Below are 17753 nucleotides of genomic sequence, written 5' to 3' on the forward strand. Positions count from 1 at the left end.
ATAGTGTAGTGTGACTGTTACCGTGGGAACAGGAAGTACAAGTTATTGAGGATACAGACCATAACAATCTCCAGGCTAAAATAATCTCTCTAATCTTCTTTTGAGAGGATCTGTGTGTGTGTGTGTGTGTGTGTGTGTGTGTGTGTGTGTGTGTGTATGAGAGAGAGCGAGAGAGAGAGTGCATGAGACAAGCGGAGGACCTTATATATGTGTATTAATGTTGCTCAGTATATAAGTTCAGTGCTGTAACATGTTTGTTTGTCAAATCAATTTTTACAGACTTGAGTCTTCTGACTTATAATTTATCTATGAAAACTGTGGAAAATACTGCATTAAAAACAGAGAAAGTCCTAATTCTGCTCCCTTTGAACTTTTTATTCCTTGTTTATTCATACTTTTTTCAAATGTCGTGTTGACCATCAGTTTCACATTAAAAGATGTTGCCATTTAAGAAGTGACTGCTCTTATTTCAAAAAAACATCCTGCATAAAAGTCACTCTGTTTGTAATGAATCACATTCCCTCTCAAGAGGCATGATGATCCATTCCATTAATTACTTGCCTGGGATGAATATCCTACTTTGTTTTCCTGCATGTAAACATGATATGCCAAATTAAAATGATTCTGATGATGACTTCATCTGCTTTGGTGAATAAACTTGCACTGGTTTTGCTCTTCTTTTATGTCACAATCACCCAGTCCACACCCATTCATACACCGATCGCAGAGGATGCTCTGAAAAGTATCCATCAGTCTCTACTAATCCCTACACACACATTCACACACTGAAGTTCATGCTACTGGAAACAAACAAGTGTTCAGTGCCCAACAACACTTTGACTCTAGGAACTAAGATCGAACCGCAGACCTTTGGACTGAAAGAAGACCGACTGTTCCTCTGAGCCAGAGCTGCTTTGTAGACACCTTTTTATATACAGCCATATTGGAAAATGGGATACTAATCTCTGAAACCTAGTCCCTAAATCCCATTTTTAACATTCTACCTTTTGTCCCTCACTTCTCAGCTCCTTTGTAAACCACTTGGAACTGCAATTGAATTCTGAAAGATGATGTATAAATAATGTTTGATTGATTGATGGAATCATTCATTGACGACAATGTAAGATGAGATTTCAATGCTCCAGTTATCTTTAAATGTGATTTCCAATTGGAAAGAAGGCATAAACAAAGGTGCCAAAAAACAAAGCCTTTGTTTCTTGAAAGGATCGCCTCTCTTCCCTTCTCTTACTTGCTCCTTTTTCTGACCTTGTCTTATTTCAGATATCGTAGATCTCTCATCTCCTCCACCTTCGGATGAATGGTGTCCAAAAGTCTGTTCCTGTTCTCCGTCCTCTATAAGGTAAAGAACATGTCTAACGTCCGAGGACCTTCTAGTTATCTCATTGCACAGAGTCTAAGGATTGTCATTGACTTGACTGACGACAAGCATCCTTCATCTCCGCTAAACAAACCGTATCCTATCGATTTGTAGTTAATGTGACATCACAACATCCTGTTTCAGCTGAAAAGGGCAAACATAAAAGATCTTGCGATATATAAAGAAGTTTCTACTCAGAATATCTCTCTGTATCAAACAGAACCTGCATATGGATCAGACAGGACGAGGAGGAAACAGCAGCTGGATTTCATCTTTCGACTCTTGACTCAAACAAATGTCCCATAACCCTTTAACCACCTGTGGCTGAGCACACTCTCACACTTCTGTAGCCTTCAAGTATGCTCAGGCCAACAAATATACAGAATACTCACATGTACGTTGGCATAACATGTGGTAAATGTTTCACTCGCTGATATCATGAATCACAATGCAAACTACACTGAATAGACTGTTTTCCAGGCAGATGTTAAACTTTGATTGTTTTAGGAGTTCCACATGAATGAGAGGGCAGTTGTCAGTGCCTGATTATCGAGGGTGATGTTTGTTATACCAAAGGTCAAATGAATCACACAGAGTCTATTGGGAAGCTTATCACACCTACTTCTTTCCATTCTTGCAAAAAAACAAATAGGTGCAATTCAGAAACTCCAAATTACTTGGAGTAATTGTACTTATTACTTTGGAATTACTCCCATGCTCCAACGCTTGACATTATAACAGCTTAATTCTCAAAAGTAACCAAGGACAGGGTCTCATAATATTTATCTTATTGTCTTGCTGTTTATGAGGAATGATTCTTGAGATCCAGCACAGTGACGTACTACAACAACCCCCACCCAGCCGGGATTCTGCTGAACATATGCTGTGCTGGCATTGACTCTTCCACTGGAGATCCAGGAAAACGTGTTGTCCTTGGACACAGTTGCCACAGCAGCATCAGCAGGAAATACTTGAGACAGAGAGTCAGAAAAGAAATCAGGGGAAAAGGAGCTGTTTCATTAAATAATGAGAGAGAGAGAAAACGGATAGTTTGGTTTCCGCCCTTGTAAGTTTGAAGTTTTGTTTCCAAATGTAACAGCTGCCCTATACACTGCATACATTCAAAAAGCATTCCCAAAGGCTTCCTACAATATCTCCAACTCTGTACTCTTGTTTTTCACTTGAATCCAAACAGATACAATAGGAGCTAGTATCAGTCCTGAGTAGTTGATGCATACTGTATGTGTTGGTATATCATGTTTTAAAAAGGGATTACGTATAACGTCTAAGGCTGAAGGAAACATACATTAGTCAGGGATGGAACTGATAAGACTGCCAGAGTTAAATATTTACCATCACTTCCGTTCTCCCACGCTGTGCAGCAGAAAAAAAACATTTATGGTGCAATAAGAGAAAAAGGGTAGTGAGTAACCTCTTTTTCTGAAAACCGTTTGACATTACAGCCCACTCAGGAACTGCCCAGGTGAGTAAAAATATTTGCCAGGAGGAGAAGAAACGTCCTGAAAAAAAAAAAAAAAAAAGCAGGCAGGCTGTAATGTCAACTCAAAAATGATGCTACCTAGAACATCTGACTCATTTTAATAGCACGTCCAACAAACTGCAAGAAGAGGGGAAAACGAGTGCACCAGGCCAGAAACTGTAGTTCCAGAGACTAAAAAATAGAGCCTAATGAGGCAGCTTTTCTAGAATTGAATAGATTTTTAAAGACAGCGAACAGAAACAGGATTATAATAATAATAACTTATATAGCACCTTTTAAAAACACAGGTTTACAAAGTGCTTTGACAAACAAGAACAAAGCAAACTAAACCAAACAGAGAAGAACACAAACAACAGCAAGAACATAACAAATGCAAAATACTAAAAATAATTAAATACAATTCAACAGAAAAGAACCCAAAGTGCACGATACCCAACAGACATATATAACCCCGACTGTCACAAGAACCATGATGAGAACCCAGGCAACACAAGAACCCAACAACACGAGCTGAGACCAAGAGGACCAAAGATTTAAAAAGATGTAAGAAACTAAAAGAGCTGAAAAAATAAAAAAAGATAACAGCAATAAGAAGGTAAGAGCAGTAAAAGAAATAGAAACAAGTGGTTAAAGGATCAAAAAAAGAAAAAAACTATAATATTAATAAAAATAATAAAGTAAATATAAATATGAAACAAAGTAAGTAAGATAAGAAATCACCAAGTTAAAACATAAGAGGAGTTAAGATATGAGCATAAATACGAGGTAAGAGCATAAATAAAAGAACAGTAAGAAGTAAAAGAAGATAGAAAATAGTAAAAAGCAGTAAGAAAAGACATTAAGAAGACGACATCACATAAAAGCCAGTCTGTAAAAGTATGTTTTAAAAAGGGATTTAAAAGAATCGAGGGAATCTGCGAGTCTTATCTCCTCAGGGAGGTCGTTCCGAAGTCGAGGGGCCCTGACTGAAAAGGCCCGCTCACCTTTAGTTTGTAAGTCTCGGATTGAAACTGTGATTTACAAACACTCACCTCTGCTAGGTTACAGGAGGTACTGTGCTTCATCTTGAGGGGCGGCAGCAGTCTCTTCTCACCAGTCAGCTGTTTCTGGGCAGGATGAGGTGCCTGTGGTCCCTCCTCCAGCAGAGGGACTACCATGCAGGCTCTGTAAGTAATCAATGCTTATGCATCTAATAAAATAAAAAAAACTGGTTGTAGTAACGTGACACAGACTGCTGATGGCGACAAAACCCCAAACTTATCATAGTAATTAGCTGTCGTTCACGAATACAACCGGCTACTAGTATCATAAGGGATGCAGTATATTGACTACCCGAGGCTGGCTTATTTTCACAGTCACATAAAACATAGAAAGTGCTGGAGGTAAAAGTTAAAATACAAAAAACACGTCTTATACGTCTTATAATATAAAACAGTCACGTTACAGTTCATTACTTCTTTACTCCAGCAAACGTCGCCAAAATCTACACGTGCGTCTGCTGTCTATCAGCAAGCTGCCACTGTGCTGCATTCACGGTACCTCGTGATTTCCTAAAGACCTACCCATGCGTGTACATTACTTTGAGTCGGTCTCAATATAATAAAAGAAACAGTCGTTTTTCTTGGGTTTGTCGTGTTTCAGTCCGATCTAAAGCTCTCTAAGGGTAATTTCGTTGCTATGTAGAAAATTAGAAAACGTCAAAGAACTCTTAGGGGAAATACCAAAAGACTGTCAATAATATTTTCTTACAGTTTCTGGGAAATACCCACAGGCAATGACCTAAATCTCCAGAATTCAGAGTGTGTCGTCTGATTGTTCTCTAAAGACAATTTCAAATATTCTTCTCATAGGAAAAGGTTATCTTAAAGCTATCTTTAGGAGTTTTGGAAGAGAAAACTAGTTCATGAAACAAGTTGACAACAAATAGCAGAACAATGCACGAACAGCGTCTAGTCTATTTCCCCTTTCTACTGTTTCTAGTCATTAGAATAAACTAAATATACATTCGTAAACACCAACCACCACTATGATACCGCGCTATTGCGTTTTGCTTGTCGTGGGATAGTTTCAACATTTCCGTTAGCCCGTGAAGGTAACATAAGAAATTTGACTTCTTCCGCGTTTACCTGAAGCTCTGAATGCAAGGAGGAGTTCTCACGTTTTTTTTTTTTTGGGTGTGTTGCTGCCTGGTTTGAACATGGCAATAAACAAAACGCAATATTCATGTCATGCAGTGGGTCATTTGTAGGAAAGAAAACGGAAAGGGAAATTGGCTGAATAGGCGGACAAAGTGCAGCGTTAACCGAAGAAAAGTCACGTAAACTTTTGCTGTCGTGAAGTTAAACAGAAGTTCCCCCGCCGTCGTTTTACAATGGGCTGTTGCGGCAGCACAGAGGTAAGTTAAAAAATGTAACAAAAAAATAGGAATATACTGGATGTTATTAGAATGAAAAGACAGTTTGCAGATTAGTTTCCCACAGTGTGTTTGAGTGTGTAACCACAACGTCACGTCCTCGGCTGCAGCAGCTTCCGAGTTGATTTGTCTGCTGGGTTGTTTTTTTGTTTTTTTTTGGAGCGGCAGGGTGGCTACTGTCCCGCTGCAAGGAGTCCACACACAAAGCGGAATTAAGGAGATCTGTGGCATCTTTTTCACCATCTATTATTTATGCCTTGGCAGGGCAAGCGTGACTGGAAACCACTGGAGGAGCGCAGCTGCACGGACATCCCATGGCTCATCATTTTCAGTTTGTTTTGCATTGGGATGGTAAGTTTACAACTCAAATGTGCGTCGTTTAGGATGCACACGCAGTTTCTGGTACTGTACGTCACTTCGGCTCATGCATTAGGCTATGTTATTCATGAAGGATTGGCTTTAATTCAGATCGGAAGATGGTGAAACCCTGTAAAAAAAAAAAAAGAAGTAAAACATACATTCAATGTTTTCTATTACGTGCTGGACTAACTTGTAAATGAATGCATGGCAAAAACTTTGAAGATAAAGCGGTCCTATGATGATGCCAACAGCATGATAGTCTCATTTTTACGTTCAGATTTGTTTTATAACTGATTCACAAAAGTGTCCTCAAACTTTAAAGCATTGCAGTCTGTGGTTATGTTAAAAAGAAATTGTGTTGTACTTAAAAGTATGTTTATGAAATCAATCCACTTTACCACTTTATTTACAATTAAATACGCTTACTTAATGGTAGAATCTCTAAATAATTTTCTTAAGATAAGTTGGTCTACTGTTGTATTTGCCAATTAAAGTACCAAATTCCTATATATATATTTTTTATAGATGATGTTATATATCTGTTGTTTATTTCTTAATCATATTTATTAATCGGACGGCCGTGGCTCAGTTGGTAGAGTCGTCGCCTCTCAACCGGAAGGTCAAGGGCTCGATCCCCAGCTGAGCAACATGTCCGATGTGTCCTTGGGCGAGACACTTAACCCCACATTGCTCCCGCTGCTTCAGTGGCGGTGTATGAATAGATTAGTGTTGTACTTACTCTCTGATGTACGTCGCTTTGCATAAAAGCATCTGCTAAGTGAATTGTTTGATCTCTCTGCTTGATCTGGTGTTGTCTCCAGGTGTGTATCTGTGGCTTCTCCATTGCCACAGGAGCTGCCTCCAGGCTCATCTCAGGATATGACAGTTATGGCAACACCTGCGGCAAGAAGAACAGCCCGATAGATGGCGTGACCCTCAGTGGCCGGGACATGACAGAAAACAAGCAAGTCACATTTGTCATAAATCACGACCTAACATGTCACAGAGGGAATCACAGAAATCCGTTGTATCTTTCTCTGTGATTACAGAGTTGAATCTTATTTGTCTCTTGTCGTCTATTAATAGACTCAGTACATGCACAGATTTTGAGACTTTGTATGCACTATGCAGGGATCTGCTGGGGTCAGAGAAAGAGGCACCAAACATTGCATGTGTGCATGCAGCGATTTCATCATGTAATCCTAATCTTTTCTAAAAACAAGTTGCTGCCTTTACAGACACTTCATGTTGCCTCCTGTTGTGTCTTACATATTTGAGCATTTAAGTCTTTGACTCACGTACAGTCAATTTAAGAATGCACACTCCAGTGCAAAGGGAATAGTTCGCTGTCATCAGAAAGAAAGTTTTATGTTGATTCATATCATCTACGCTTAGCTTAACTGATGTGTGTTTGTACTGTGTTCAGGTGATTGAGTTCATTAATATAAATGGAAATTAGTGTTATCCTTTGGTGAAAATATATGTGAAAAGTCTTTGATTATCTCCCTCTGTTTGTGCCGCGTCGTTCCATCAGATTGCAGCTTGCAGGCTCAGTTTTAGTGAAACAATGGGTCATGCTTTATTGATGGGCTGATTGCCCATGGAGGCTTTGAATAAAAGGCGTTGAGCTACAAAGAAGGATCTGTACGGCAGAGAAGCAAAATGTCAACATCTTTCATTTTGTGCCCAGGCTGAACAGTCCAAACTGGGAAAACAGGAACAAAAAAAAAAGCCAGATATTTTCATCAAAGGGAAAGAGTTTCTTGCTGCTAACTTTGAATTAAAGTGTTTAATTTTCTAATATGTATTGTTGTTCCTGGCAGGTACGTTTTCTTTTTAGATCCCTGCAACCTTGACCTCATCAACAGGAAGATAAAGTCCCTCGCCCTGTGTGTCTCCAAATGTCCCTCTGCTGAATTGAAGACCTACAGTGATCTGAAGCAGTTTTCCCTGAGCAACGGTGAGAAAACAGCACGGGTGACCACGACTTAAAGAAAAGATGGTCAAGTGTACATTAGCTAATTGTTATGACAAACGTTCAACAAAAAAAAGCATATACATATAATAACTTTATTAATGGTTTTTAAGCAGGATTATATAATTGAATTTAACTGGAATGCAATGTCATTTTTTTCTTCTTCTCTAGGATCTGATCTCTGCTCTTATGATATTTCTCCAACAAGATACACTGGCCATTCAGAAAGATTCACGAAATGCCCCAAACTCCCGGTTCCACCAAGGTAATCAGGGATACTTTTAAGGATACTGTTAGACATTTTTAACAACCCAAAGATGTTTGTCACTGGACAAGACTATGTTTCAAATAATGGGCTGGTCATGGGTTTCCTAATGCTGACAATAGAGATACTATCTAACATTTATGTACTTCCCTTTTTTTTTTAAATCATTTTTGGAGTAATTTAGATTTTTTTTTAAGAGAGGGATTAGCTGTGTGAGATTTGGCTTTAGAACTAACGACTGGAATTGTATTCTTTCGCAAAATCTCACACAGCGGTTCCCTGCGTTGGAACTTCTCATACTCCTTCCAGGACCAAATAGATGTGGAATATTATACAGCAAACTCTCTAGATCGATACTCTCACATCTTGTAGACGACACAAGATGAAGATGTCAACCCACATCCTCTCAGTGGGCAGATGTTTCACTGAGTGTCTTTTTTTCACGTTTGTAGTTATTTGGCTTTTTTCTGTCTCAACATTATTTTTAAATAAAGGAACCGTCAGTGATCTCAGGGCTGAACTCTCCTGTGAGGAACTTCCTTTTTGTGTCAATTCTGGCGCTTTCTGTGGAGGAAGCAGTATGTCTTTGCCTTTTGCTGATCTTGTCCTGTCATGTGTAGTAGTGTTTCATCGGTCAAATGTGTCACTCATTGTTAATCTTTGCTTTGTAAAATATAAACATCAAATATAAACTCCGCTCACACTTCCCCCTCTCTTCTACTTTTATAGCAAATCTGTCCCAATATTCCACCGCTGTATCCCGGTGGACGTCGGCTGCTACGCTGAATTCGCCCAGGCCTTCATCGCATTCGTCGGTGACAACAACACGCTGCGCCGACTCGCTGCGGGAGTGATGGCCAGCAAGGAGATCATCATGGGCCTTTGTTTGCTGGCTTTAGGTATAACTAACACATGTGGACATCTGGCTTGATTATTATTAAAAACAGATATTATTGTTAAATAGAAAATCGTTTTAATCTGATTTTGAAAATTGCTCCTTTGTTCTTTACTAATGGCTTCTCCCACGGCGCACATCAGTGTTCATGAGAAATCCGCAGGAATGCAACATTCAAAGGGAAGCTGTTTTTGTCATTTAATAACAGGAAATGACTGTGCGGTCTCCGGCATTTTATCCGCTGGAGGTTTGCCCACAGGGGAAGAAAGGCAGAATTAGTCCCATGTCAGTTTTAGTCTTCTTTTTATTGATTTTAGCTGTATGATCAGTCTTTTCTGCGTTATCTTTGCATGAAGGAAACATGGATCATAGCAGCACAGAGTCCACCTAAAAGGCAACCCATAACCTCATTTGCAGCCTGTTAAATGGACGCAAACCCCTCATGTTTTTTTCTCCTCAGTTCTGTCCCTGATCATGATGGTCGTCATCCGTTACATATCCAAAGTCCTGGTGTGGATCTTAACCATTCTGGTAATCATTGGCTCTATAGGTAAATGCTCCAACACTCTTACAGCTAACCACCTCATTGATTGTGTCAGTTCATGTGTCATGTTATCATTTTTCTCTCAATCCCATTTGAGCGGATGCAAGCACATGAGTTTTCTTTTGAGCCCTTTTTTCTGCTCTGATGTTTGGCAGGTGGGACCGCCGTGCTCTGGTGGCTCTATGTGGACCACAGGACCGCGGCTAATAATAACACCTTATCAGTGTTTGGGAAAGAAGTGGCCTCTGACAATGTTAAAGCCCTGCTTGTGTATGCAATTGGCGCTACAGTTTTCACAGTATGTCAGAGTACATTTCTCTTGTTTTGACAGTTTCACTAAAACACAAAGTATTCAAAATGAGTACTTAAATTTGAAGAAGCATGTACGATTTGGAGAACTGGTCTCTGTGTAACCCTCCAGGTAGTTCTCCTGATAGTGATGTTCATCATGAGGAAGCGAGTGGCTCTTACTATCTCCCTGTTCCATGTGGCCGGTAAAGTGTTCATCCACCTTCCCCTCCTGGCCCTGCAGCCTTTCTGGACCTTCCTCTGCCTCATGCTCTTCTGGGTCTACTGGATCGCCGTGCTCCTCTTCCTCGGAACCGCAGGTTAGGACAAAGGCTAGCTCGGACTGTTTCGCACATATTTCCAAGTAGTTCGATTATAGACTGTCTAGTACGCAGACTTCTATTTTCCCCAGCATCATCTGCCTCATGGCATGATTCACAGACAAGTAGAATATTAAGTAGGTCATTTTTGACATTTTGTCTCGATTTGGGGGCATGACTTTCCTCCCACATTTGGAATCTTGTGCAGTCTCGTGACGTGGGAGGATGGAGGCAAGAACAACTTCTCTCTTCATCTCCCACTTTCCTCTTTATGCAGCCGGGATTACATTTCAGCTAAGTAGAATTGAGGACTAAAGGCACACCCAAATACATCCCAAACATCCCATTTTACTTCTGGATGTCTCAAATGTTTGGTTCTATTTTGGTACCAATCAACATGTAGGCAACCATGATAACAATTACTGCAAGTACAGTTACATTTACGTTTGAATGCTGTGAATATTTTAGTGATTTAAGATGAACTGATATCTTGATTCGATCCATTTTATAAAAACTTTCCACAGATAAGAAGAGTTACATTTACAAAATATGATGATGTGCATATCAGACACTTTGGCACCAGCTAATGGGAATTGTGTTCAACTCTAACCAATGAAAGAGAATTAGAGGTTACAAGTAGGGGTGGGACAAAATATCAACATGACATTTTGGTAGCCCTGACTTCTGTGATATAATTATGGAATTTCTGGTGCAAGTTATCAATATAGCATTTAATAATAATAACATAATGCTCTCAACAGATTGTAGTTTGCAATTACAAACCCCTAGTTACAAGGTCAAATGAATCAGTAATGCGTGGCACACTGAAAATTACTCTACTGTCACTTTATTGTGAGCAAACAACGTATTTTGCCTGCAGCTTCCTCAGGTTGGCTCAGATTATTGATTTATTTTTCATTGTATGTTTCTTCAACCAAGCGGCACCTGCAATCTTGATTTAAGTGTTGCAGTCTGCAGTCAAAGGTGAACATTTTAATGCACAGGTAAAATACAGAGAGACGTACAGTTGATGCAACGTTTGAGCTCTCATGTAAAATGAATATATTGTAAAACAAGAGACTCAAACTGCTCCTTATTTTTCCCCGACAGGAACAGCAATAAAGAACAACTCGACAGGCGTGGTTGAATACCAGATTCAGGGGCCTCTTCAGTACATGGTGTGGTATCACGCTGTGGGTCTCATCTGGATCAGCGAGTTCATTCTCGCCTTCCAGCAGATGACCATCTCCGGAGCTGTCGTCACCTACTACTTCACAAGGTGCAAACAAGAAACAGAAAATCATTTATGTTTCAGTCGCATGAAAGCTTGTTATGTTTTCTTTGTGAAATCCCAAGTAAGATGGCGGGGAGGGGGATTTAGCATTTGAATTATTCATTCTACCTGCATCTGATTAACTCCAGGAATAAGTCTCAGATGCCAATTACTCCCATCCTGTCCTCCATGGCACGCACCCTCCGCTACCATCTGGGGACTTTGGCTAAAGGCTCCTTCATCATCACGCTTGTTAAGATCCCTCGCCTCATCCTGACGTACATCCACAGCCAGCTCAAAGGAAAGGTGAGCTGTGATATTCAATTCACAACCTTTATTTTAACTCGAAAGACACTGAGGTTTAACCCTCATTTACAGTGACGTCGAGCTCCCAGCATAAAAGCGGGGACACAAATAAAAGCGACATAGTGCAAGGTTTATCTTAAAACACAACAAATAAAATCAAACTGTTGTGGCTTCATGTTGACTCAGAAACTGGAAGTACTCTTGTCATTTTTTTATACATATATTTTCTAAAGGTTTGTTAACTTTCTCTCTTTTCCTCACGCTCTCTCAGGAGAACGCCTGTGCTCGTTGCATGCTGAAAGCTTGTGTCTGCTGTTTGTGGTGTCTGGAGAAATGTCTCGCATACTTGAATCAAGTGAGTAATATAAGGATGGGAAAGAACGCTCATGTTGTGCATCATATGGAGGAACCTGAGTATTCACAGTGCCCATGTCGCATTATTTCAGAACGCATACACTGCTACAGCCATCAACAGCACCAGTTTCTGCACCTCTGCCCGCGAGGCTTTCCTCATCCTGGTGGAGAACGCCCTCCGAGTGGCCGCCATCAACACCGTGGGCGACTTTGTCCTCTTCCTCGGGAAGGTATGTCACCTCAATCAGGCTGTATTGTCCACACACTAAACTGCTCTCAATGTTTTCTTACTAGTCCCATATCTCCACTCTCAGGTGCTCGTAGTCGCCTGCACAGCCTTTGCCGGCGTCCTGGCTCTGAACTACCAGAGGGAATACACCGTGTGGGTCCTGCCTCTCCTCATCGTCTGCATATTCGCCTTCCTGGTGGCTCACTGCTTCCTCTCCGTCTTTGAGAATGTGGTCGACGTCCTTTTCCTCTGCTTCGCTGTGGACACAAAGTATAATGATGGCAGCCCTGGACGCGAGTACTACATGGACAAGGCTTTGATGGTGAGAGAAAAGAGAGCTTATAGAGAGAACCTCAGTTTGTGCTTTCAGGGGCGTATTGGACATCATGCAAAAAAACTACACACAAGCTGATTCACTCCGACGTGTCATGGGTGAAGGGACCGATTGCTTTGCTGAAGAAATATATTTTTAAGCATCTACCTTTATGTGAAAACTTTCATTTTTATGTCTCTCAGACTGCTAAATATTTCTGCCAATTACAGAGAGCAGACTTGGACCTCTGCTGTGTGAAAACCTTGTTTGGATAACATTTTGTCAACAAAACAGAGCCGATCTGATAGCACTACAAGGCGATTTTATTTTGACTTTACTAAGCAAATTGTTGTAAAATCCGACAAGCACACACCTCATAAGCAAGCATCACCATTCACAAGGCCGGAGAGATCATGAGAAGGGATTCCAGCGACTTTGATTACTGGTTTAAACCAACAGCAAGGAAATCATGTGGAGAGGTTTACAGTAATCATACACAAATGTTCCTGCAATAGGCCCATTGGTTCAGTTGTCTTTTTTATGTTTAATTATTGATTTATTTATGATGTGCTCAAGTTTCTTTTCTTCTGTTGTGAAGTGCCTGCAGCTCTAAAGCTTCAGGCTGTGGGAACAAATTGTTTGTTATGAATCCAACAACAATGTTCTCTGATACCTTATCATAATCCTTTTACTCTTAACATTACACCAAATGGTATCGAACCAAAACCACATTTCTGTCTTAAATTTTACGGTGAGTTTAATAATTAATCTATTACTCTCTTTTCATTGCTAGGAATATGTGGAGAACAGTAAGAAAATGGGTCGTTACAAGCCAGAAGATGGAGATGGACGAGAGCTGAAGTCGATGGTGAGTAGTTAAATCTTTGTAGTCTTTCCAGTGTGATGCTTGTAGGTAGAAAGAAAGCCTGCAGTAGTTCACATCTGGTTTCTGTTCAGAACGTTATTTATTGATTTCTTTGTGTTGCAGGCACGTGGTGGCACTTAAGCTTGATCAAGCTTCAGTAAGACTGCACAAATACTAAAAACCAGCCAAAGCTTATCTCAGAGTTTATCATCATGCCACTCCAGGGAGAACCATAAGATAACAGCAAACTTTGTACTGACGGTGTACATATTTTCACAAAGGATGCGTGAAATTGAAATTGTGTATTTGTAGTGACTGCAAATTTGAAGTTCAACACTAATGACTTGTGTTTTTTTTTAATTAGATGGACTTCCAGTTATGTCTTTTTTTCCTTTGCAAACGTTCTCTAATATTTTAATGACATGAACAGTTGAACATGTTCTGTTGTATTTGTCAGGGACTAGTTAGCTACTGTTTGGTGTACATTTGTACTAGAAAGCTAACTCTGTTTTTGTAAAAGTCTATTCACAATGTTTTATTACTTCTTAAAGTTTTATACTAAATAACATGAAACCACAGTTCTGTTTTCTTGGTCTTTTTCATCGTCTACAAATTATAATTAAAAAAAAACACATCTATACAAATCGTGCTAAAGACTATTTAGTTATACTGTAGAACAGTGGTTCTCAACTAGTGGGTCGGGACCCAGAGTTGGGTCACGGAGCCATTTTCAGTGGGTCGTGAATGTGTGCCTGGAACAAAATTTGAGTAAAAAAGTACTTGAAGCGCTTTTTAAACATGTTTTCTGTGTTCAGTTTCTTTCTTCTGTCACGTTTTGTACCGACTGAGGTTACCAAAAGTTTTTCAGTAAATAAATTTGATTGGTCGAAAAATGTCAGACATTTGTGTCGCGATTTTTCACAGAGGAGTTGGTGGTGGGTCCTGAGGCTAGACGAGTTGAGAACCACTGCAGTAGAACACCCACTTCTCATCAGCAGGGGGCATAAATTACATTTAGTTTCATATATGAAGTGCGCAAAAAAACATAAATGCTTCAGAATTAAAGAAAAGAAAAGAAAAGAAAGCCATGTAACACCTGGTAAACAAAATAATTAGTGACAATTTCAAGTCTGTATTTTACATGAGCACAAAGACAAGAAAGGTAATGTGCAGAGGACAGACAAAAAGTCAAGAGATTCATTTGAATGTTAAGAAACACATTTGAAACATTAGATAAAACTGTCCCTGTGTTTAAATCAAGATGAAACTGAAGCTCAGGTTCATGAAGAGTTGATGTCGGGGTTAAAAAATATAAATACTGTTCAATTCAATTCTTTAAAGATGGACTGTAAGTTCATCTTCACCACAAAATGTGAAACAGAGATTTTTGTCCACCTACTGTCTTCTGATAGTAACTGCTGAAGCTACATTTAAGGTTGAACTTTAACCACCAGAGGGCGGTAGATTCCTTAAAATAAATGACATTGGTTTCCAGAGTGTATTCACTTGGGATTTTATGCCAAGAAGAACAAAAAAATATTTGATTTAACACCTGGACTAACAAGTTCTCTGTTTCTTCTTCAGGGAAAATAAATAATTCTTGACATTTTGACGTCTGATCACGTTATGGATGTCAGTCCAGAAAGTGTGACCCATTTACTTATCTGTTGAAATGGAACGTCATTGAAGAAGCTGGAAAGTCATGAGACACTGTGAAAAATGTTCACTATAAAAAACGACTACTCTCACCATCTTTATATATTCACTAAAGTATGTCAATGGTAGTTTAGTGGAGGGATCTGTTGAACATATAATTCACCAAAATATTTTATATTTAGGCTATGTAAAATCCTTAAATCTTTATTGTATTTCATAGGCCTGTTGATAATGAATTTCTTTTTAATTGTGTTTTCTGATGCAAATAAAATCAATTTCATGTTTTCCTGCAAAGCTCACAAGTCAATTTAAACTACAAAATGTTCCAGATCACCAGGGAGATAGACTCACACCGCCATAAATCCGATCCCCCTTGAGAGTATCCACAGTCCACTGATGTATAGATCACTGCTTCATCCCCTCCGGTTTCTTTCTAAACCAGCATTGACCAGACAAGATTTAAGCCACTAAGCAGTTAGAGGTTATTGATGGGAAAACTCTCTCTGCACGCTCCTGTCGGCCTCCATAAAGCGCAGGAAACCAGAGGAAAGCAGCTCGATGGCCTGTAGTGAGTCACACCTAAGTGATTTCTGTGTAGTACTTACAGAACACAACCATTCCTGGAAGCCTTTTGTCACAGGATAGAAATACAGGCATGTTGTGCCGGAGGTTGCTTAAGGAGGAAGCAGCAAGACCTGAGAACAGAGAGGGGAGTATTTCTGCTGTGTTAACTGGAGGGAATAATAGTATTCTGATAAGTTTGGTTTTTATAATGAACCAAGGCTGAATGAATGAATGAAACCTTTATTGCCCCTCGGGGAATTTTTTCTTGCATCAACATCATGATCATATATAAGAGACAAAAGAGCAACCATAGTGGACCACACATAATAACATGAACAAAACTCATTCAAATACATCCCTAAAGGGCGACAGTGGAGTAGTGGTTGGTCCTCACACCCCATGTACACAAGGCATAGACTTCCAAGCGGGCGGCTCGGGTTTTCCCGCATGTCGTTCCCCTCTCTCTCTCTCTCTCTCCTTGGTCTCTAACACTGTCCACTTCTCTAAATAGGGGCCCAAAAAGTGCCCCAAAAAATCTAAATAAAAGCCCATAAATAAACCTTAAACAAATACATAATGAAAGCATTTCATGATTACATGTAAGAGTTGTCAAGTAATAAGTTCAGTAACGTGCAGAGTGTTCCAAGTTCAGTATAATCAGAGCGTATGAAGCTGCTGATAGCTGCGTGCTACAAAGGATGTGATGCCTCTTTTAGTCCTCATCCAGGTGCATTCTGTACCTGCAACCTGAACTCATGAGTTCATACTGTGACCAAAGAGGGTGTTTTGGGTCTGCTGTGGTCTTGTTTGCTGGATTCAGTATCATGCGATGTGTCAGTTAAAGAATGCTGCACATTTTCTCCCTCTATAGTTAAACAGTCTTGTCCAGTTTGTTGTTATTCAGCACAGACAATGCTCCTCTCCCAGCTCTGCAAACAGTAGGTCAAGAAAGCAGAACTGGACATTAATCAATCAAACTTTATTTATATAGCACCTTTCAGACAAATTAAATTGCAGTTCAATGTGCTAACTGGGTAACTGGTTTGTGGTTATTGGTCTAAATAAACAGTTTTTTTTGCTCTGTTTGACTGCCACATTCCTTATTGCAACATTTCAGTATTCTCTAAATTTGTAGTGAATTCAACATATATGTATTCTGAGCCCTTCTTCATGTTTTTAAACCTTTATTTTGACACAGTTTGAAGTATATTTTCTGTATTTACTTATTCTCTACCTCTTAATTTAAGCTCTAAAGCTACGGGTAAACAGCTCACAACCATTAAACCTCTTCTGTCCTGCTCCTATATGGATGGCTATTGTTTGCGCTGACTCAGGCGCAGTAACATGAGCCTGATGAGTGTGTGTGTGTGTGTGAGTGTGTGTGTGTGCGTGCATGAGTGTGTGCTAGAGAGTGTATTGACCAACAGTGACTTAACCATTAAGGTGAGCTTTACTGCCTCCTCAGCAGCTCGCCCTGGAAGCTCAGAAAGGCACAGACCTGTTTTGTTTTTTTTCCAATGCTGTGCACATCTAGCACAGAAACAAGACTTCAGTGAAGAACAGAGCTGCTTCAGACGGCAAACGGAGAGAAAAACTGTTAAATAAACAATAGGAGGTAATGACTGTAAACATAGTTATTGTAAAAAGAGGGGAAAAACTCACCTATACTCAAAGGTCATGTTTAATTCAGTTTTCATCCTCTCAAGCCACAAAAGTCAACACCTAGTGAATTATGTAGTCTCACTATAAAGATAAAGCAGTCTATTGTGATACTGTTGATTCAGGGTTTGTATCTGTACTTGATTTGTCAAGTACATTGGATTGCACTTTGCATAGAAGTTGTTAAAAAATTCAATAACAGGTAGTGTCCGGTTGGTTTCTTCAGCTTTTGAAGCAAATGTTAATTTGAGATCACAATGCTGCTTTTCCTGGATCATGACTTTATTTCCGTTGTTTTCTGGAGAGCTCGAATTGTTTTGTTTTTTCTTGTTATTTGGGTTAACAAAGCTGATTTCCCCTTCCTAACAGATTGATTAATCTCATTATTTTAGGTGACAAAGCTTGATTTCTTGTGATAACGGCATGAGTTTTTGGCGATCTTGAAAACAAAACAGTGTGCTGGTCATTGCTATAGGCTAGATCCACAACATGCCATGCTGCCACGCCACACTAATGAGGTAAGTTTCTACGTTTGTTTTGTGCATTTTCAAGTCTTTTAACACAAGTTAAAAAAAGTCAACATTGCAAGAAAGCA

At 39.6% G+C, this 17753-nt stretch overlaps 1 protein-coding gene across 1 annotated transcript; it reads left to right on the top strand.

Moving 5' to 3' along the window:
- The first annotated feature begins 5000 nt into the window (after positions 1-5000).
- LOC109975583 (choline transporter-like protein 1) lies at positions 5001-13857 on the top strand. Its single transcript, XM_020625926.3, has 16 exons — positions 5001-5274; positions 5557-5643; positions 6474-6616; positions 7476-7612; positions 7799-7892; positions 8622-8791; positions 9248-9337; positions 9487-9629; positions 9753-9939; positions 11050-11218; positions 11362-11518; positions 11790-11873; positions 11965-12102; positions 12187-12423; positions 13208-13282; positions 13403-13857. The coding sequence occupies exons 1-16, from the start codon at positions 5251-5253 to the stop codon at positions 13418-13420; spliced, it is 1953 nt and encodes a 650-aa protein (XP_020481582.2). The 5' UTR covers positions 5001-5250; the 3' UTR covers positions 13421-13857.
- Positions 13858-17753: the final 3896 nt, after the last annotated feature.

This window comes from Labrus bergylta, chromosome 1 (genome assembly GCF_963930695.1).
Source record: "Labrus bergylta chromosome 1, fLabBer1.1, whole genome shotgun sequence".
Taxonomy (NCBI): Eukaryota; Metazoa; Chordata; class Actinopteri; order Labriformes; family Labridae; genus Labrus; species Labrus bergylta.